Source organism: Aquarana catesbeiana, linkage group LG01 (genome assembly GCF_042186555.1).
Source record: "Aquarana catesbeiana isolate 2022-GZ linkage group LG01, ASM4218655v1, whole genome shotgun sequence".
NCBI classification, from domain to species: Eukaryota; Metazoa; Chordata; class Amphibia; order Anura; family Ranidae; genus Aquarana; species Aquarana catesbeiana.
In genome coordinates, this window is record NC_133324.1 from 746,249,944 (window position 1) to 746,272,034 (window position 22,091).

General features: G+C 38.1%; 1 protein-coding gene across 1 annotated transcript in view; it reads left to right on the plus strand.

The window, feature by feature from the left end:
• Nucleotides 1-21,403, plus strand: part of NPY2R (neuropeptide Y receptor Y2) — a 136,596-nt gene extending 115,193 nt beyond the window's left edge. The window contains exon 2 of the mRNA XM_073605570.1: nucleotides 15,690-21,403. Coding sequence (XP_073461671.1) covers nucleotides 15,724-16,887 — 1,164 coding nt within the window. The 5' untranslated portion in view covers nucleotides 15,690-15,723 and the 3' untranslated portion in view covers nucleotides 16,888-21,403. The remainder of the gene's footprint in view (nucleotides 1-15,689) is intronic.
• The last annotated feature ends 688 nt before the right edge of the window (nucleotides 21,404-22,091 follow it).

Here is a 22,091-nt window from a genome sequence, read left to right on the forward strand (position 1 = left end):
GACTCTGTGAGGCTTTACAGTGTTGGGCCACCACCACCGCTGCCTAAGGCCCAATTTTTCTGCCCCTGTTCAACAGGGGCGTGTAATTACAATTCTTGATATAATATTTCACAGCAGGGCCCATTCCTGCGCCCACCAAGAGTAACCTATCTGAGTACCTGTCACAGCCCACCTGAATACCTGAGTTCCTGTCACAGTCCATCTGAGTACCTGTCAAAGTCCATCTGAGTACCTGAGTACCTGTTACAGATCATCTGAGTACCCGAGTACCTGTCACAGCCCATCTGAGTACCTGTCACAGTTCACATGAGTACCTGAGTACCGGTCACAGCCCATCTGAGTACCCGAGTACCTGTCACAGTCCATCTGACTACCCAAGTACCTGAGAACTTGTCACAGTTCATCTTGTTATTATGACAATTTTGTGAAAACAAAAAATTATTAATTTTCCCAAGAATTGTGGGAAAAAATTACAACTTCAAAAAACTCACCACGCCTCTTACTAAATACCTTGGACTATCTACTTTTCAAAAAGGGGTCATGGAGAGGGGGGTATTTGTACTGTCCCGACATTTCAGAGCTTTGAGAAATGAGATAGGCCATCAGTACATTAGGTGTGATCAATTTTCAATGATTTGCACCATAGCTTGTTGACTCTATAACTTTCACACAGACCAAATAATATACACTGATTTGAGTATTTTTACCAAAGATATGTAGCAGTATAAATTTTGGCCCAAATTTATGAACAAAAATTACTTGCAAAATTTTATCATCGAAACTAAAAAAAAGTGTTTTTTTTCACAATTTTCGCTCTTTTCTCACTTATGCCACAAAAATAAAAAACCCAGTGGTGATTAAATACCACCAAAAGAAAGCTCTATTTGTATAAAAAAATGACAAAAATTTGTTTGGGTACAGTGTTGCATGACTGAGTAATTGGCATTCAAAGTGTGAGAGCGCTGAAAGCTGAAAATTGGTCTGGGCAGGAAGGGTGTGTAAGTGCCCTGTATTGAAGTGGTTAAAGGTACTGCTTGCCTTTCCATGAAGACCCAATAAGGTTTAGGACCCCTGGAGTATACTATCGAAAATTGTGCTAGTTGGGTTGCCTGGTAGTACCACCAAAGGTTAGGTAGACCAAATCATCCTTGCGTTTTCATACAAAAAGGACCTCTTTAGTGCATCTATAACCTCATTTCCCCCAGATAAAGCAAATTATTTGTGACTGGACTTCAAGGAGTCTTTTGTTAATGGGTACCGGGAGAGACCTTAAGAGGTACAGTATAACAAACGTGGTAGTAGTGTCATTTTTACCGCATTTATTCTGCCCAGCAAGGATAGACCACACCGCTACCACTCAGCCAAGTCCTCCCCGCATTTCTGAAATGGCCTTTTCCTTTTTATCTAAAATTTGGACATTACAGCCCTTATCAATAGGAGTAGATAGTGTATAGCAAGATAGAAAAATGAAGTGGCTGCAGTAACATACTATGGTGTTTATTTACTAAAACTAAAGAGTGCAAAATGAGTCACAATTCTGCATAGAAACCAATCAGCTTCTAACCTCAGCTTGTTTAATTAAGCTTTAGCAATAAAACCTGGAAGCTGATTGGTTTCTGTGCAGAATTGTGACTAATTTTGCTCTCTCTAGCTTTAGTAAATAAATGCCTATGTGTTTTATTATATTTTATGATTTCTTGAGGTTTTGTCAGAAGCATTCTTTAATCTAATATTTAATATTTGCTTTTAAACAATACTAATACATTTGATTGTGTTGACCTAGATACAGGGAGTTGTTATATTTTTATTTGTTCTAGATTGGGGAGAGTAAAATAAATACAGACTTTAAAGAAGTCTATGTGAATATATATGTATTACGTATGGGCTTGTTCTTTAGTGAGATTATTATTATTATACAAAATTAGATAGTTATAGATCAGTGGTAGTAATTAGTCATGGGCATTCACTCCACAATCCCCCCTCCCAAACAGTGTGGAACAAAGATGTTTGCTTCTATTGAAAGTCCATAAAAGTTTATTAACCACTTGCTTACTGGGCACTTAAACCCCCTTCCTGCCCAGACCAATTTTCAGCTTTCAGCACTGTCACTCTTTGAATGACAATTGCGCAGTCATGCTACAGGGTACCCAAATGACATTTTTATAATTTTTTTTTTCACACAGATAGAGCTTTCTTTTGGTGGTATTAATTGCTGCTGGGTTTTTTATTTTTTGCTAAATAAAACAAAAAAGGACCAAAATTGTTGAAAAAACAAACAGTTTCATAGTGTCATTTTGTTTGAAAACAGGTAATTTTCTCCTTCACTGATGTGCGCTGATGAGGCTGCACTGATGGGCACTGATAGTCTGTGCTGATGGGCACTGATAGGCGGCACTGATGGGCACTTATAGGCACTGATATGGCGGCACTAATGGGCACTGATAGGTGGCACTGATAAGCACTGATGAGGCGGCACTGATAGGTGGCACTGAGAGGTGACACTGATGGTTGTCAGATTACACTGTCATTATATAAACAATATGTAAATACAAAACAGCATTTGGTGTAGATCTGTAGTATAGAACTTATACATGTGGAACAAAAGCAGCATATATTTTCTCCATCTTAATATCTAATAACGTATCAATAGTAGATCGAAACATGAAAAAAAAAAAAAACTCCTCTACCATTGAGTTCATCAAGGGTGACGCTTTATGCAAGGCCGTCTTTAAAGCAGGGCACACGGGGCACTTGCCCTGGGCCCAATCTTTGCTGGGGGGCCCAAAGCATTGAGCCAGCGCTACTTGGGAATTGGCGCCCCGATGACGGCTTTGCAGAGCGCACAGAGGACACAGGAGGCTGTATTCCTGAGCTAGTCAGCAGAGAGGGGGCGGGGCCAGGAGCTCCACTGACGCTCTGACCCTGCCCCATGCAGCCTGTATGTTCGGAACAGAGCGGCTGTAATAAGAGCAGTGATCGGAGTGGGAGCATCCATAGAGCTCCCGGCCCTGCCCCCTCTGCTATTTTTTGTATTTCTCAGAATGGGGGGGGGGCCCAAGAAAATGTTTGCCCAGGGCCCAATCAATATCAAAGACGGCCCTGGCTTTATGTATTAGGGATCCCCTTTCTAACTTTCGCTCATCCTTCTTGTTCAACATCAGTGTCTGACCTCACAAATGCGCTTCTGGAAGAATGGTCAAACATTCCCATAGACACACTGCTAAACCTTGTGGGCAGCCTTCCCAGAAGAGTTAAAGCTGTTATAGCTGCAAAGGGTGGGCCAACTCAATATTGAACCCTACAGACTAAGACTGGTATCCCATTAACTGCTTGCTGATGTACATGTACTGCGGGGCAGTGGCTCCTCTGGGCAGAATTACGTACAGGTGACACAGTGGGAGCCAATCAGTAGTTCCTGACAGAAGTAGAATGATGGTCTGCCTATATAAACAAGGCAGATCGCTGTTCTGTTAGTAGGGAAGACAGATATCCTGTATTTCTGCTACCAGGAACACGGATTTCTGTCTTCCCACAGTTAAAGCACCCCCCCTCTCAGCTAGCAAGCACTCCCAGGAAACACATTTAACCCTTTGATCGCCCCTGATGTTAACCTCTTCCCTGCCAGTGTCATAAGTGCAGTGACAGTGCATATTTTTTAGCACTAATCACTGTATTAGTGTCACTGGTCCCTAAAAAAGTGTCAAAAGTGTCCAGACCACAGTCCCGCTTAAAGTCACTGATCGCTACCATTACTAGTAACAATAAATAGATAAAAATTTTGTAAAACACATATTGGACTAAATTGATGAAGATGTTTTTATTTATTATAATTTCTTATTAAATACATTTTTAATTTATATATATGAATGGAAGGACTTTTTCAATTTGAGAATATCTCACCAGTCAAATGTATTTCTGTAAGTTTACAGAATATCAATATATCCTAATTCACAGGTTTACACATTCATTTTAGTACATAACACAGTATATGTGTGCATGGACCATTAGTGGTATTTGAAAACACTTTAGGAAGCTGACACAAAACTATGTAGTGAGGCAAATTACTATTTTCCTATATCATGTCCCAAAATACCTTTTATGTACTTTCCTAAAAGTTGTGCCAGCTCATTTACTTGAATCCACAAATGACTAATATGAATGCTTTACGCAAAATGTCATGAAGATTAGTGGTTAGAAAAAAACTAAATGCTTTATTTTACAGTTTGTTTTTAATGTCGGGACAGTGTAATAAAATGTCTCGCTTTGTGAAAAGTATTTAAAAATATTTTCTATTTTAGTAGTTCTCTGTGTATTGTGTATGATGTGTTAAACTAAACAACAGTTCTATATGGTGGATTTGAGTGTCAACACCTATAGGTTTGCTTATTGCAGTACAGTATATACCACAGACCCTGCATGCTCCATACAATGTAATATCATGGACAGTCAAAAAAATCTTTCCTTGACTTCTATGGAAAATCATGGGAAGTTCATGAAAATAAATTATTCTTTCTACTGCAATGTACCATGCAGAAACTCAACATATGAGTAAAGAGAAGCAATGTAATTTCAGTTAGAAACACTACAAAAAGATGAAAGATGGGCTTGGTTAAAGCAAACCTGTATCTAAACCATGGAAACATCAATCACTGCCCTAAGGTTAGTAGTGTACCTCACACTATCTTTGCTTTTGGGACTCTACACAGGGCTACTACACTGCCAATGCAGTGGTGTGAGCTGACCTGATAGGAAACAAGGCATTTTCTTTTTCCTTGTGTCAGGACTGTGTGTGGGCAAGGCTGCCCAGAGCAGTGCCACCACACCTGGTGTGAAGGAGCCCTTACTCTGTATACCAAGATATGCACACCTAAACCTGCCACCTGGTTAACTCACTAGCACCCTTTCTGGGTGGGGTACAACTAATCCAGCTGCTACAGATTTGCCTGCGCTGGCCAGTCTGACAGTTGTGCTGACTTCATGCCTTTCCTGGATCCTGAGAGGATCCCACAACTGAACAGCTAATAGGAAGTGTCCATGTCCATATCAAATGCAGTAACATGAAAACACTATTATTAGCAGTAATCAGCATGGGTTTACGAAAGGTTGCTCTTGCCAAACCAACCTATTAACATTCTATGAGGAAGTGAGCTGCCATCTGGACAAAGGTAGGCCGGTGGATGAGGTGTATTTGGATTTTTCAAAAGCATTTGATACAGTCCCCACAAACGCTTAATCTACAAGCTGAGGTCTGCAGGCATGGACCATAAGGTTTGTTCCTGGATAGAAAACTGGGGGCGTGTCCAAAGGGTGGTGATAAATAACGTATACTCAGAATGGTCTACAGTGGTTAGTGGGGTACCCCAAAGCTCTGTCCTGGGACCAATTCTGTTTAATTTATTTATAAATGATATAGAGGGTGTGATAAATAGCTTGATTTCAGTGTTTGCTGACGACAAAAAAATATGAAGGGCAATAACACAGCAGGATATAGAAACTTTACAAGAGGACCTGAATAAATTAATGGAGTGGGCTACTGAATGGCAAATAAAGTTTAACATTGAAAAATGGAAGGTAATGTACTTGGGGATAAAAATATAAATGCAAGTTACTCATTAGGGGGAGAACCCCTAGGAGATTCCAGGATGGAGAAGGATCTAGGGGTCCTACTAGAAGACAGACTGAGAAATAGCATGCAGTGTCAAGCTGCAGCTACCAAAGCCAGCAGAATATTAGCATGCATTAAAAAGGGAATTTACTCCAGAGATAAAACGATAATTCTCCCACTTTATAAAACTCTGGTTCAGCCGCATCTGGAGTATTCCTTCCAGTTCTGGTCACCAATCCTCAGAAAAGAAGTGCTGGACCTGGAGAGAGTTCAGAGAAGGGCAACTAAATTAATATTGGGACTGGAGGACCTCATTTATGAGGAACAACTACAAGTGCTAAATATATTCTCCTTGGAGAAGAGACGCTTGAGGGGAGATATCATAGCGATATATAAATATCTCAACGGTGATCCCAGCATAAGTATGAAACTTTTCAGTCCCAGGGAGTGTAGGAAGACACAGGGCCACACGATTAGACTGGAAGAGAAGCAGTTTAACCTTAAGCTGCATAGGGGGTTTTTCACTGTCAGGGCGGTAAGGATATGGAACTCTCTTCCACAATCAGTGGTGTCGGCTGAAGGTATGGATACTTTTAAAAGACTCTTGGACGAGCATCTTAGTGAAAACAATATACGGGACATGATTTTTATACACAAACACCTACAAAGGTTGAACTGGTCCATATTCAACCTTCCCAACTATGTAACTATGTAAACGACACCCAAACAGAAGAGGACTCAGGACTGGCACATTATGTTATGGTAAGTAAAAAGGATTTTTAGAACCTGTGGTCGTGCTTTAAGCTTGCTACGCATGCTATCACATCTTCCTGCTGTGTTCTTTATTGGTTATCAATTAAGCTGCCAAGAACTGTTGGCATTCTTTTCTTTTTTTTTTCTTTTTTTTTGGCATTTCTTTCTTTTTTTACCATTTTTATTTTACATATTGTGACCAGAGCAGTATAGTGTTATCACAGTGACACTGTTGGGCTGTATGTTTGTTCCTATTGTCAGACCCAAAGTAAAAAAAAAAAGATGTCTGTAAGGTTATGGAGTACCTCTGATTTCGGGCAGGCTGGTTGTACAGAAGTTGATCTACCATGCTGATCAGTGTATTCTGACGGAAGGGAAGTCTACCCGCTGTCAGAATACAATACCTCCGCGGGAGTGATTCCCTCATCCAGATTAAGTGTGTGGATTGGGAAATCAAGGGCTAAAATAAGAATTTAAATAAAAGTGTTTTTTTTTCCACAAATCTTTTTTTTTACATGCTGTCACCTGCTACCATTTTCTTTTACATACTGTGATCAGAGCAGTATAGTGTTACCACAGTGACACTGTGTACTCTTGGGAAGTAATCAGGATTTTTTTTACACTATGATTACTTATAACAGTGATGACCTTTGTTATAAGCAATTAATTTTTATGAATGGCATCCATTCATTCATTGTGTACTTTTGTGAAAACTGTGATTGGCCACAGCTATCACATGGTACAGGTGCACTGTGATTGGCCCTGTCTGTACCATGTAATCACTGTGACCAATCACAGAGTTTAACACAATAGTACACTATGAATAAGTTCATTGTAAACCATTCATTGTGTACAAATGTCATGTAATCGCTGTAATTGGTCACATTAATCACATGGTACTACGGCTGGCCAGGTACAATGATCTGGCATCCGCTGTGTCCAGTGGACACAGCGGGGGACAGATTGTGCCGCAGTGTGGCCCATGACTGGAAGAACGTACTACGTCATACGACCTACACCCAGGATGGGAAAGCTCCCACTCGGTTGTCATTTGTCTATTGACCGGGCGGGAAGCAGTTAATGTACATTAGGCTGATGAAAAATGTTCTGTAATTAGCACAAGAATGAGGACATCAATAGGTGGAAATAAATACAACTGAACACAAAAATATACAAGGTAAATGACACTGTCAACCTCAAAACAAACATCTTACAATAATTGGTAAAGAGGCAAGAACAGCACCTGGGTGGGTAGATTGGAGGGGAAATGTCTGAGGAGTGGAAATGGCAATGTGTAACTTCTGGAGCAGATAAGCTGTGAAGATAAAATTCCCCTCAGTTTATTTACCAAAAAGAGAGTGAAAGAAAGAGAGATAGAGAGTTCCAGCTTAATCAGTAAGATACGATCTGAAGAGTACACTGTATGCCATTATATAATAAAGAACACTTTTAGATAACATCGAAGAGTTTATCTCAATTATGAACTTGAGCTGTCAGCAAGTGCATTATTTCTTCCAGTTTATTTTGTAGTCTGGCACAGAGAAAGAGCCTATATGCTATTGCTTCAAGTGGCAGGTCTGACATTGGTCTGGCTCAATAAAGATGAGGTTCCTAATATTAAAGGCCACAGATATGTTAAGCTATATTGTAAGGCAAGACGAATCAAGAAAAAAATACAAGCCATCAGTGTGAGTCTTCCCCATCCATAGGCTGTTGCATCAGCATTCATTTCATGTGCTCATATACCATACCTCCCAACTGTTTGAGATGGGAATGAGGGACATTTATTAACAAAATCATGTAGATACACGCTTGCCACACTCCCTTAAAAGAGAATTATACAAAAAATGATTAGTTAAACCCACAAGTGTTTTTTTTTACCATTACTTTTCCATTATATTGGCTTTTGAAATGTACAAATGCAGTAATTAAAAAAAAATGGATGAAAAGTTTAGCACTGTAAAACACTTTTTGAAAGATAAAACGTGCATTTTATATACAACTATATAGGAGGAAAGAGGGACAGAGGGACTTTGTTTCAAATCAGGGACAGTCCCTCAAAATCAGGGACAGTTGGGAGCTATGATGTACTTTCCATTTGTTGCAAGAAAGCAAATGTCCATTATTTCAGTATTTCTGCATGTTATCAAGGGGTTTCTAAAGGCTAAATTTGTTTATATTAAAATAACGATTAAGTTATACTCACCTGCTCTATACAATGGTATTGCACAGAGCTGCCCTCCTCCACTGGTGCTCTCCATTCTTCCTCTTCTGTGTCTGTAAAAATGTAGAGAGGGTGTAAAAACCTTCTCTTCTCACAGACACGTGTTATGTCAACAGTGTCTTAGGCGTTTTGTTCAAAAGTTCAGTAGCCAGACTGTTTTAAACAAAGTGTGAGTTTATTTGGTCACACTTGGCAATAACTTGAAAATATATACAAAGTTAAATTCTTCTTACAGCTTGATGTAGTAAAACAAAAGAGAATAAGAACAAAAACTTGTATCAAAAGAGTTCAAGAGATGCATCAGCTCTGTCTGTGCTCTTCTATGTCAGAGAGGTGTCTGCTCTAGCAGCTGTTTGTGACGTAGGCTGTGTATAGGCCTAATGTAAACAAAACGTCTTCTGTAGTATAAGGATGCGTGTGTCCTTCCTCTTGTATGTGTGAAAAAGTAGTGAAGTCCTTCTGTGTGTGTGAGTGAAGGACATGTGTTGTGTGTCGTAGTGAAATGTCACTCTGTTTTTATACTATTTCAAATCTGCTAGTCAGCAGACTACAGCCATAGCCATATACGGCTAGAACTAAATATGAAATGATCATATTCGTGATTATTCTAAATATTCTCTTTGCCAACAGCTGATACGTCTCTTAAGCTTCTTTGATTGTCAGTAACACACAACAGATTCTTATAAAAAACTCAAGGTGAATGACCTTTCCAAATGGCCAAATTCTTGTAATGGATATCCTTTAAGCTACAGAAATGCAATTCTGTACCAAACCTTACAAATGCATATTAAACTACAATTGGATACATAAATATATATATTACTTCACACAAACTCAATCTAGCTAACTAATTAAATAACTATATCAAATAACTAACTATATTATGGATAATATATGTTTTTACTTTTAAAAAGATCTTTACAATAAAGTCTATGACAGATACTGTGAGTATATTCTTATCTGTGAAACCACTGACCTACTGACCTTTAGTCATTAACTTTGTACATGGAGAACAACTGGTACAAAAAATGACACACACACAACCTAGCTATTTCAAGATTCGTCTTATGCTGAGCTGAGTGAGCTTTTTAAATGTCAAAGCATAAAAGGGAACCCAGACTGCATACTTACAGATCTTGATTATAAAGCCGAATTAATATAATTATTCTACAGTGTCTCTCCCTATAGAAAACAAGGCTATGGGGGCAAATGTGTGGGCTTGCTCTCGAGTTGGGTTATTTGTGTCCAAAGAAACACACATGTCCTGGCTTGCCCCCAACCCCGGTCTTTGCTCACAGGATTTGACTGGTAGCTGCGGCTCCCCTTGTGGGAAGTGAAAGACAGGGGAGAAGAACTGCAGACATGTACTGTGCTGGATTGATACAGGACTCATGCGGGTGTTTAATGTGGGGTGGGGGGGGGGGGGCACAGCAAGTGGAATGCAAAACATTTTTTACCTTAATGCAGGGAATGCATTAAGATAAAACATGTTTTATCTCTAGAACAATTTTAAAGTAGATCTAAACTGTAACTGGAAGATATTCAATTTGCTAAGGCTCAGTGTATCATAAACAATTGATAATCATGCAGGACTTTAGTTTAGTATGCAGGTAAAACAGTGAATAGTGGTAGATTTTTTTTCATGCAGGTATAATAGTGAAAAGTGGTACAGATAATGTATAAGAGTTAATGGAGATTTATCACTGTGGAGTTAATGAACATAGGATGTTTTACTGATTCCTCTCACTAGACATCATCAGATGTAAGATCAAAGGTGTCCTGATTCAGTAGGAAGATCCAATTCTACATATTTACAAGACATACACTGTAAACTGTGCAGAGCATTTCATACATCCAACACAATATGAACCATTCACCCTTACAGTTTGCCATAGCCTTTAAGCAAATATTCTTTAAATATACAATAGCAGCAGTGTACACCTAGCACCTTTAAAGCAAGGAAAGAAGAGGTTTGATTATTTGCTTAGATGGGTTACATAGCAACCATACACTTTCAATTAATATTTTGTTGTTCATGTGTTCATTGTTTATTAGGAATGCAGGTCAATCAATTATCAGTTAGCTTTAATAATTTCATTCATTTTAATCACGTAAAAACTATGTTTTTTTTTTTAAATGTTTAATAAACTGAGGACAGGCTAGGACTACTATGAGGCTTTTTATTTATTTATTTTATGTACAAGAAAGATATTTGAAGACTAGACCACTCTCATACAAAACAAATATGACTCAATATATAATTTATAAAGCAAATGTGTAATAAAGTTAAAAAAAATAAAAATACAGTCAATTGCTCAGTGCAAATGCATAAATCCAGATGTGATGAAAAAAAAGTGTTAAAAAAGAAGGGTGACAACCAGAAAAAAACAGTGCTCTTCCCCTTCTCCCAGGTATAAACATACCGCACTCCCGGAAAAATATGACCTCTTTTTTCTAAGAAGATCAAAGTCACTTAGGGTATCTCCAGCAGGTGTTTCCATAAACAGATATCATATACTTGGTCCAACAATGAGATCCTGAACATGTGGACAGCTGAAGGCAACCATCTCCAGTAAAGTGCTGTTGTGCCTCAAAGAGCCGGTTTGCTCTCCACTTGTGCTCTGGCGTGTCCCGCCGGCCTTCCGGGACACGTAATTTGCGGTCGTTGGAGCACAGTTTCCATTTCGTTCCTGAGCACATTTTAATAGATGTATGTGCAATTTTAATTGATTTTTAAAAACATTTGAATTCTCTACACTATGAGAGGTTCCTTTACATCTTCCCTTTGAAAGTGAGGTACGCACAGGATTTCTTAAAGCCACAGGATCACTTTACAGGAGATAGTGGCGTTCAGTTGTCCACATGTTCAGGACATCGTTTGGCGGATCAAGTATATGATATCCGTTTGTGGATTTACTGCTACAGGGCAGCTCTTCTGTACAAATTCACGTAAATATACGTGAATCTGCACTTCCGGGTAGGGGGAGCGCTGCTTCTGCTGTGACTGGTTACAGCAGAAGCTGATCAGTGAGTGCTGGCCAATGGATGTCCGCCTGCACCTGCTGTTTGTCGAGGAAAGAGTTGGGACTGAGCTCTGCATATGCAAAGCAGGGAATAAAATCCATCACATCCCTTAGTAAAAACGCCACACATAATACACACAAACACTGGTTAGGCACACAGTTAATCCTTTGATCACCTTAAATGTTTAACCCCTTCCCAGCCAGTGTCATTAGTACAGTGACCGTGCATATTTTTAGCATAAAATTTAGCATATTATTGCATATTTTAAGTGTCAAAAGTGTCAAACTGTCCGTCGCAATATCGCAGTCCCGCTAACAGGGGCTGAGTGCAGCCATTACTAGTATAAAAACAATAAATACATAGAAATTCCAGTATATAGTGCCTTGCAAAAGTATTCAACCCCCATTGGCATTTTTTGCGTTTTGTTGCCTCACGACCTGGAATTAACATGGATTGTTTGAGGATCTGCATCATTTAATTTACAGAACATGCCCACAACTTTGAAGATTTTTTTTTGTGAAGCAAACAACAAATAGGACAAAATAACAGAAAAAGTCAATTTGCAGAACTATTCGCCCCCCTAAAGTCAATACTTTGTAGAGCCACCTTTTGCGGCTATCACAGCTCCTAGTCGATTTGGATAAGTCTCTATGAGCTTGCCACATCTTACCACTGGGATTTTTGCCCATTCCTCCTTGCAAAACTGCTCCAGCTCCTTCAAGTTGGATGGTTTGTGCTTGTCAACAGAAGTATTTAAGTCTGACCACAGATTTTCAATTGGATTGAGGTCTGGGCTTTGACTAGGCCATTCCAACACATTTACATGTTTCCCATTAAACCACTCAAGTCTTGTTTTAGCAGTGTGTTTGGGGTCATTGTCCTGCTGGAAGGTGAACCTCCATCATAGCCTCAAATTGCACACAGAGTGGTAAAGGTTTTGCTCAAGAATATCCCTGTATTTATCACCATCCATCTTTCCCTCAACTCTGACGAGTTTCTCAGTCCCGACTGCTGAAAAACATTCCCACAGCATGATGCTGCCACCACCATGTTTCACTGTGGGGATGGTGTTCTTTGGGTGATGTGATGTGTTGGGTTTGCCCAGACATAGCATTTTTTTTGATGGCCAAAATGTTCAATTTTAGTCTCATCAGACCAGAGCATCTTCCTCCATACATTTTGGAAATCTCCCACATGCTTTTTCGCAAACTCAAAATATTCCATTTTGTTTTTTTGCTGAAAGTAATGGCTTTCTTCTGGCCACTCTGCCATAAAGCCCAACTCTATGGAGCATACGGCTTATTGTTGTCCTATGTACAGTCTCTGCTGCAGAACTCTGCAGCTCCTCCATGTTTACCTTAGGTCTCTGTGCTGTCTCTCTGATTAATGCCCTCCTTGCCCCATCCGTTTTGGTGTGCGGCTGTCTCTTGGCAGGTTTGCTATTGTGCCATGTTCTTTCCATTTGGTTATCTTAGATTTGATGGCGCTCCTAGGGATCATCAAAGATTTGGATTTTTTTTTTTAACCTAACCCTGACTTGTACTTCTCAACAACATTGTCCCTTACTTGTTTGGAGAGTTCCTTGGTCTTAATGGCAGTGTTTGGTTAGTGGTGCCTCTTGCTTGGATGTTACAGCCTCTGGGGCCTTTCAAAAAGGTGTGTATATTTAATGACAGATCATGTGACACTTAGATTGCACACAGGTGGACAAAATTTCACTAATTATGTGACTTCTGAAGGCAATTGGTTGCACCAGAGCTTTTTATGGGCTTCATAACAAAGGGGGTGAATACATCTACACATGCCAATTATCAGTTTTTTATTTCTGAAAAATAGTTTTATGTATATATTTTTCAAATTTTACTTCACCAACTTAGACTAGTGTGTTCTGATCCATCACATATAATTTAGATTAAAAAAACATTGAACTAAAGGATGTAATTTAACAAAGTAGGTAAAAAGCCAAGGGGGTGCATACTTTTGCAAGGCACTGTATATCCCATAGTTTGTATACTGTATAAATTTTGTGCAAATCAATCAATACACGCTTATTGAGATTTTTTTTTTACCAAAAATATTTAGCAAAATATATATTGGCCTTAATTTATGAAGACATTTGATTTAAAAAATATATATTTTTTTGGATAGGTTTTTTTAGCAGAAAGTAAAACATATTATTATTAGTATTTTTTTTCAAAATTGGCAGTCTTTTTTGTTTATAGTGCAAAAAATAAAAAACCCAGGTAGTGATCAAATACCACCAAGAGTAAGAAAACTCTATTTGTGGGGAAAAAATGGACATAAATTTCATTTGTGTATAGCATTGCCTCCCCTCGCAATTGCCGTATCACAAAAAATGGTCTGGTGATGAAGGGAGATAAATCTACCGGAGGGCAAGTGGTTATTACACATTTGCTTTAATAATTATTTATTGAGTTATATTGGTTTTGTATGAGCGCGGTATAGTTTTCAAATATTTTTCTTGTACATCTTTGGCTTTTTTAAGCTGGAAGACACACAGCTCTCTTTTTCAAGTTTTTTACATTTATATAATAAATATAGAGGTGCAGCTTTCAAGAAAAGTTCATATGGGTGGCTCAAGTGAGAGTCAGAGTAGGGAGTCCAAAGGTGCAAATCCCACAGTGCCATAACAGATCCTCCATCAACCATATTGTACACACTGACTCTTAGCATCAGGGATGGACCACTATTTACATAGTAGTCAAATGCACTTAGTATCGTTTGCCTGGGATCACACAACCACTGGATGGTAACAATCCTCTTGGTGTAATGAACTCCTCCACAACCGGATACCCAGGCACATATGGATCAGAAATCAGCAGGAAGACTTCATAGCGTAGTATTTAAAATGTCCTTGTTTATTAAAATCAATGAAATCGATGACTGAAATACACTCACCAAATGCTGACATAATCTCACATGTATAACCCAGTATTATGTGATAGATAATATTGAATAAGCGATTTCTCCTATTTAGTTTGCACTTTTATGTTTGCGTGGGTGTATATTATTATTTTGAAGGCTTTTTTATGTCTGTAACCATGTTGGCGTGATTTGAACTTATTCTCTGGTGCCAGTTTCTGGGACAGGAAATTAATGCAATTCTCTCTAAAGGGTCCCAGACTCCCAAATATACATTAAGAGCATACTTTTTATATAATACAGTGGGTTATAATACAGTGTGTTATAAATTGTGGGTTTATAAATATTTAACGCACTGTATTAATTTGTTTTGGTATACTGTTTTCTGGGTTATTTTTGCCCTCAGGTCCTGTGCAGGTGCATGTCACCAGAACAGGAAGTGAAGCGAAATCTGTGCAATGGAGACACAGCAATAAAACCTTGACAGTTTAAACTCTGCCCCACTTTATCCAAAGAGGTTTGGATAGAATTCTACTTTAAAATAAAATTAGACAAAGAAGTCTAATGTCTGTTCTGGCACCTTTGATCTCAGCTGGCAAATAACAGTGTTTGTATATGTGCATGGAATATATAGGAAGTTATAAATATAATAAATGATTTGTGCATATTGCATATATTTGAACAAATAATGGTTAGATACAATAACAGTGGTGTTCTAGGGCTTAATAATGTATAATATTATAGCCATAATACAATTTACCTGGGTTTCATTTATATAATTTAATGATATGTAAATAAAATTATTTAGATATTTGTTTGGCCTCAGCTGTGTAATGTGCCTCTCTTTTCTCAATGCCCTCTGATTCCCTGCATTTCAATCTGTCTTTGTGCAAATATTTATAGAATCTATAGGATATTATAGTCTCGGGTTGTAAACGACTTGCCCATGTCCTTAGTGGCAAGTTTGCTTTTGTTAAATGAAGATATTTTAGACCAGATGATGAGCAAGATTAATGATGCCCTTAGCTCCAGTCATGACTTCTGTTGTATGCAAGGTGTTTTGAGAATTTTAATTATCCATCTGTCAATATTGTGAAAGGACATTCAAATCTAACCTCTACATTCTAAGCTGAAGAAAATGCACTTAAAAGTGACTTTTAGCCTGTCTATATTTATATGTGTCTTTTTTTTTTTTTTTAGGACATTCCAATCTTGTAGAGCAGAAGACTGCACTATGAAAGGTGGACTGCTTGTATTAGAGAAGGAAGAGAACAGTACAGAGGATGTTAAAGTGGAAATGCATACGTGGCTATACGTTCCAGGACAGACTACCCCTTACAACGAAATGGCTCCCAAACCTGAGCTGATTGACATTACCAAATTTATCAGTGTACAGATAGTTTTAATCTTAGCATACAGTTCCATCATTCTGTTGGGCGTCATAGGTAACGCCCTTGTAATCTATGTTGTTTTTAAGTTCAAAACCATGCGCACTGTCACAAACTACTTCATTGTCAACCTGGCTATGGCAGACTTAATGGTGAACACGCTATGTCTCCCATTCACATTGGTCTACACTCTGTTGGATGAGTGGAAGTTTGGAACTGTATTGTGCCATTTGGTGACCTACGCTCAAGGTCTCGCTGTTCAAGTATCTACCGTCACACTCATGGTGATTGCACTTGACAGACATCGATGCATTGTATATCATCTAGAAAGCAAAATCTCTACAAAAATTTGCTTTATGATTATTGGCATCACGTGGGCTTGTAGTGCTGCACTTGCTAGTCCGTTGGCCATTTTTAAGGAATATTCCCTTATTGTTATTTCACAAGATTTTCAGATTCAAGTATGCGCAGAAAGGTGGCCAGGAGGACAGCTAAATTACAGCACTATATACAGCATATCAATGTTGTTGATTCAGTATATTTTACCTTTAGCTATTATATCATATGCCTATGTTAGAATATGGACTAAACTGAAGAACCATGTCAGCCCAGGGGGAGGAAATGATCACTATCACCAAAGAAGACGTAAGACAACCAAAATGTTGGTCACCGTGGTAGTAGTGTTTGCTGTATGCTGGCTGCCATTCCATGCTTTTCAACTTGCAAGTGACATTGACAGCAAAGTCTTGGACTTAAATGAATACAAACTCATTTATACAATATTTCACGTGATTGCCATGTGTTCTACGTTTGCCAACCCAATCCTTTATGGGTGGATGAACAACAATTATAGAACAGCTTTCCTTACAGCTTTCAAATGTGAGCAGAGGATGGATTCTATACACCCTGAGGTTTCCGTAGCCTTTCAAGCCAAGAAGAAGCAGTTACAAGTCAAAGAGATTAATGGTCCGATTTTCAATGATCAGACTACACAGCCAACCAATGTATAGTGCTACAGTGGACTAATGCAAAAACATTTATTAAGAAACAATTAATCAAATTTAACCTAAGGATTAAGATTAAATCTTCTAAAGGTGTAAAATTCAAAGTCAGTGACATTAGTTGTAAGAGAAACTATTGATGAGATACAAACACAGGTTTCTGCTGTTTCTTTACACAAAGGTCTTTGAAGTATATGTATGATGGGACCTTGAGTAATGTTGAATTTTAGAAAGAAAAATGACTGTGTGGCTTTAAATATAAAACTTTTTAAAATCCAAAAGGTTAACCTGAACACAGGAATTTCATACCCAAATGACCTTTATATTGTGCCTCTAAAACACAGCAATGCTTATCAAATGGATAACTTTAATAACAGGCATACCTGAGACAAAACAACTGCTTTGTCCAAATGCCACCCTTGGAAGTTTGACAAATTGCTCAATAATAATACACCTCCGAGCATATTTTTGCCAGATTAGATCAATTAGGATCAGCTATGCTCCCTGAGTCAACATTTACTGAGCCAGTTTGGCTGCTAGCTTATTATCTCAAACAGCGCCAGGTGTAGCCCTGTGCTTTTAAAGGAAAGCTCCACTTTTGCTGAAATTGTTGATATATCATTGCCATTAAGCCTTTTCATCATTTAATGTTATCAAAAATGACCTTTTTATTTCATACTGCAGCTGCTGTGGTTTTTCAAAGTTTCTAAAAAATTTAAAATATTGCTTCCTTGCATAATGGCAGGACTGGAAGCATTCTGTACACATGGATACAACCCTGTTCACTGTTCTTATAACAATAATAAGTGTGCTCATGTGAATTTAATAAAGGCTCAGAAGAGTATGAGTCTGCAAAATAGTTTAATAAAATCCTTGTAATGTAAAGAGTTCACCAGGTGGGGAATGTTTTTTTTTTCTCAGCAAAAGTGAAGTCTCACTTTAAAGGCATTTACTTACTAGAGAACAACTTGTGTGGTCATATAGTGAGTGTCATTATGTATCATTAAGGCTTACACAATTCAATTTTTCTGTTACAGTGAACTAAAAAATGAGCTGCAACACCTGTGGACAGTTAAACTGTCCACACATATTGAAGTATTTTTGGATATTATAATTTTCAGATAATATACAGGTTTTTTACAGTCTTGTACTATTCTATGCGACTTTTCCCACTAGTGCCTAAATCGCTAGTATAAGTATTAAGATGTAAACAAATATGTGTGCTTATCCTTAATAATTCCAAATCTTATAATATGGTTTGGTATACCCATGGCTAGATAGCATCAATGATGCCAATGATGGCATCAACTAAATCTAGAAGGCTTATATCAGTCAGAACTATACTGGACTTTTAAGATGAAGAATGCCAAAAAATAGTACCCCTTTTCCTAATAGCACTTGCATGTCACTTGCAGACAATGAATTGTTCTATACTTTTATGCCTGGTGAAGGTACATGTTTCCTGGAGGAACAGAAAGTCCTGTCCCCATTTAAGAGCAGGTAAAATACCCATCCCTGGGTATGGCAAACTGATGAAAAGACCTTTTGGGCTATTTACCTATTCTTAAAATACACAATTAAATGTGCAAAGGTAACCTGTCATCCCAGTGCATAGCTGGTCCGGGAGCTTTAATGATATTGGCATCATACTTTTTCTGTGTTGAGTGTGTATTAGGAAGACAGATTAGGACTGATTTATCACATTCACTAGTAATCTTCACTGAGTAGATTGTGTAAAAATCTGCTTTAATTATGCAATCATGTGAACAGCAAATCCCTGTTGATATATTTAATCTGTACGTGATTAGGAATTTAAAGAAACAGGAATTTGCTTTTGCTTTTCACATAATTTGAGGATTAAAGTGAATGTTCACACAATTAATTGAGTTAAGATTCTCAGCTTATTAGGCTCAATTCGCATAACTTTAAAGTGATTTTTAAGCTTTTAAAGCTTTAAAATGTTTTTGATAAAATGATCAACATGTTATACTTGCCTGCTCTGTGCAATTATTTTGCACAGAGCAGCCGCGATCCCCCTCTTCTGGGGTCCCCCGCCAGCACCTCTTGGCCCCCCCATGCTGAGTGCTCCCATAGGAAGTTGTTTCCTATGGGGGCACTTGTGTGTGCATGATCCCAAGCTGGGCTGTTTGCATCTATTCAGACACACAGCCCAACTTACCTGCGCACATGTTTTGACTGACAGCAGCAGGAGCGAATGGCTCCTGCTGCTGTCAGTCAAGCCTCTGAGAGCAAAGAGAGTGGGAAGAGCCGCTGCAGATGTGCACAGGTCTGGGTCGAGCTTACGGTCAGATAAGTATTTAGAGTGGGCTGTGGGGAGCTACTGTTAAAATCTTTTTTACTTTAACCACTTAACCGCCAGAAGATTTACCCCCCCCCCCTTCATGACCAGGACATTTTTTGTTATACGGCACTGCATTACTTTAGCTGACAATTGCGCGGCCATGCAACGCTGTGCCCAAATAAAATGGATGTCCTTTTTTCCCACAAATACAGCTTTCTTTTGGTGGTATTTGATCACCTCTGCATTTTTTATTTTTAGCACTATAAACAAAAAAACACCAACAATTTTGAAAAAAAAAAAAAAAAAAAAAACAATATTTTTTATTTTCTGCTATAAAACCTATCCAATAAAAAATTGAAAAAAATCTATGTTCTTCATCAATTTAGACCAATTTGTATTCTGCTACATTTTTTTGATTTACTAGTATATTGCAGCTGACTATTCTGACACTAACTGACACTTTTGACACTTTTTGGGGACCAGTGACCATAATATAGTGATCAGTGCTAAAAATATGCACGGTCACTATAGTAATTACACTGGCTGGGGAGGCGGTAAACATCAAGGGCGATCAAAGGGTTAACTTTTTGCCTAGATAGTGTTTATGTGTACTGTGGGAGGTGCTTTTACTAAGGGAAGAGATTAAATTTGTTCCCTGCTTTGCAAAGACACAAAGTACATCCCTTCCCTCCTGTCAGAACAGCGAACTGCCTTGTTTACACAAGCAGATCGCTGTTCTGTCTCTTTTCTTCAAAATTGGTTGGTGCCGGCGGACATCGAGTCCGCGGTACCCACCGATCTGCTCCTGCTATGTGTAATCACAGCAGGAGCGAGCAGCTGGCAGCCCTACCCAAGTGTTTAGGATCACGTATATATATATATATATGATCAGGCGCACGAATGCTCTGTCGCAGTAAAACTGCTACAGGGCAGAGCTAAACTGTTTAATGCAAAAAATTTACCTTTATAACCACTTTAAAGTAGAAGTCCACCGTAACACTAAAATCCCTGCATCTACAGACATCCTTGATCTAACACTAACCTATCTAGCCCTGTAAAGAGAAATCAGTATACATACATTTTTGAAGCCGATCTGACCCAATCCTACGCTGAGCTGTCAGCTTCGGCTTTGCTGTGGGTAAAAAGGAAACAGCCGACAACGGAAGCCCCATAGTAAGTCTATGGGTGATGTCACTCCCCATTCATTTCACAGCCATTGTCGGCTATGTCCTCTGCAGAGCTTCCGCTGCTGGAGACCCGATCAGATGGGCTTCAAAAAAGGTATGTATACTGATTTCTTCTTTTCAGGGCTAGATTGGTTAGTGTTAGATCGTGAATGTCTATAGATGCAGGGATTTTAGTGTTAGGGTGGACTTACACTTGAACACAAGGAACACTAACCACACGACTGTAATTTTCAAAGCTTATTGGAGCTGTAAATATTTGTCACTTTAAAAAAAAAAAAAAGTATACTTATCCTGGTGTTTTAAATTTGTGAATTGAGCCTATTGCTGTTTAAAAAGGGCAACAACAATATGAAAAACATTTTTATCTAAAATCAAACTACACTACACACATCTTGAATAATAATAATAATAATCAAAAAAAAATAAGAATGCAATTCTTCTGTCTTCATTTTTAGTCCTAGTAGTTACTAATACAGCTTTCGATCAATGAGTACATTTTTTACATGCAAACCTCCCCATGATCAAAGCTTTCACAAATATATGCATTCAGATCCCTTCTCTATGACCAGGTTTAAACTTATTAAATGTGCAATAGAAAGCAGGTTGTTCGTGAAGACTGAATTTCCCTTTCATATATTTTTAATTCTGCAAGAAACATAATCTGATTTGTGAGAATCATGCAATACAGGAATTGTGGCAATTATAATACATATTTTTATGATTGTCTTCAAATATCTCTGTGAGCTGTGATACTATTATTTGTTTGATTTATGCAGGGGATTGCTTAGCACTACATATCATTTACTAAATTGTGAGTATCTAGCGTGCCTAGTCACCACCTCCGACACCCTTCTCTCTGTACCATGGTTTCTTCTTCAGTGTCTGTGAGGTTTCAGTATTCTAATGGGGGGGGGGTCCTGATTTTGATTATCAGTGTCGTACAGGCAATCATTTATATTCTGATACAGCTTCACTGCTAGCTTAAAGTAAATATACGTTGCAGTATTTCTCATTGAGAATAAAATGTTGCTGTATATATGTGTATATTTTCTGTATTCAGAGAGTTTGTACACCTGTACAGTATATACTATGTGGTATTTACATTTGTTTATCAATGTTTTTTTTTTTCATGAACTTGCATGTGGTGCAATAGTGATACATAAAACATATATATTTATCTGGTATTTTTCTAACATAAGATGAGCTGTTTTATGGTAATGCTGTTGTTATCTATTGCTGATTTTCTCAACTGACCTACTTATTATAGGTAAACTGTTTGCATGGGCTGCCAAAGTGAGTAAACTACAGTGCCAAAAACCTCTTCAGTATTGCTACATTTCATGTAAGCTGCTTTACTTGAGAATATACATAACTGCAGACATTGATGTTTTCTATGAGATGTCAGAGCATCATCCTTGAATTATTCATTTGTACTAGATTTTTATTCCCGAGTGAAGTAGAATATTCTCAGAAAGCACAGACTGAAATGCCCTTGAAGACACTTTCTAAAATACGATATCAAATTATATCAAATTTGGTTAACAGTCAGCTGCAAAAACATTTTTATTTTCTTGAAAATGAAAGAAATGTCCATAAAAAACAAGCAAACTTGTTGATGATTGGGGGAATATTTAATGATACCCTATGGTTATTTAAAATATGAAGCATTATTAAACAGTAATGTAATATTAAGACTCTTGTACTTATTTTCACTCGCTATACCT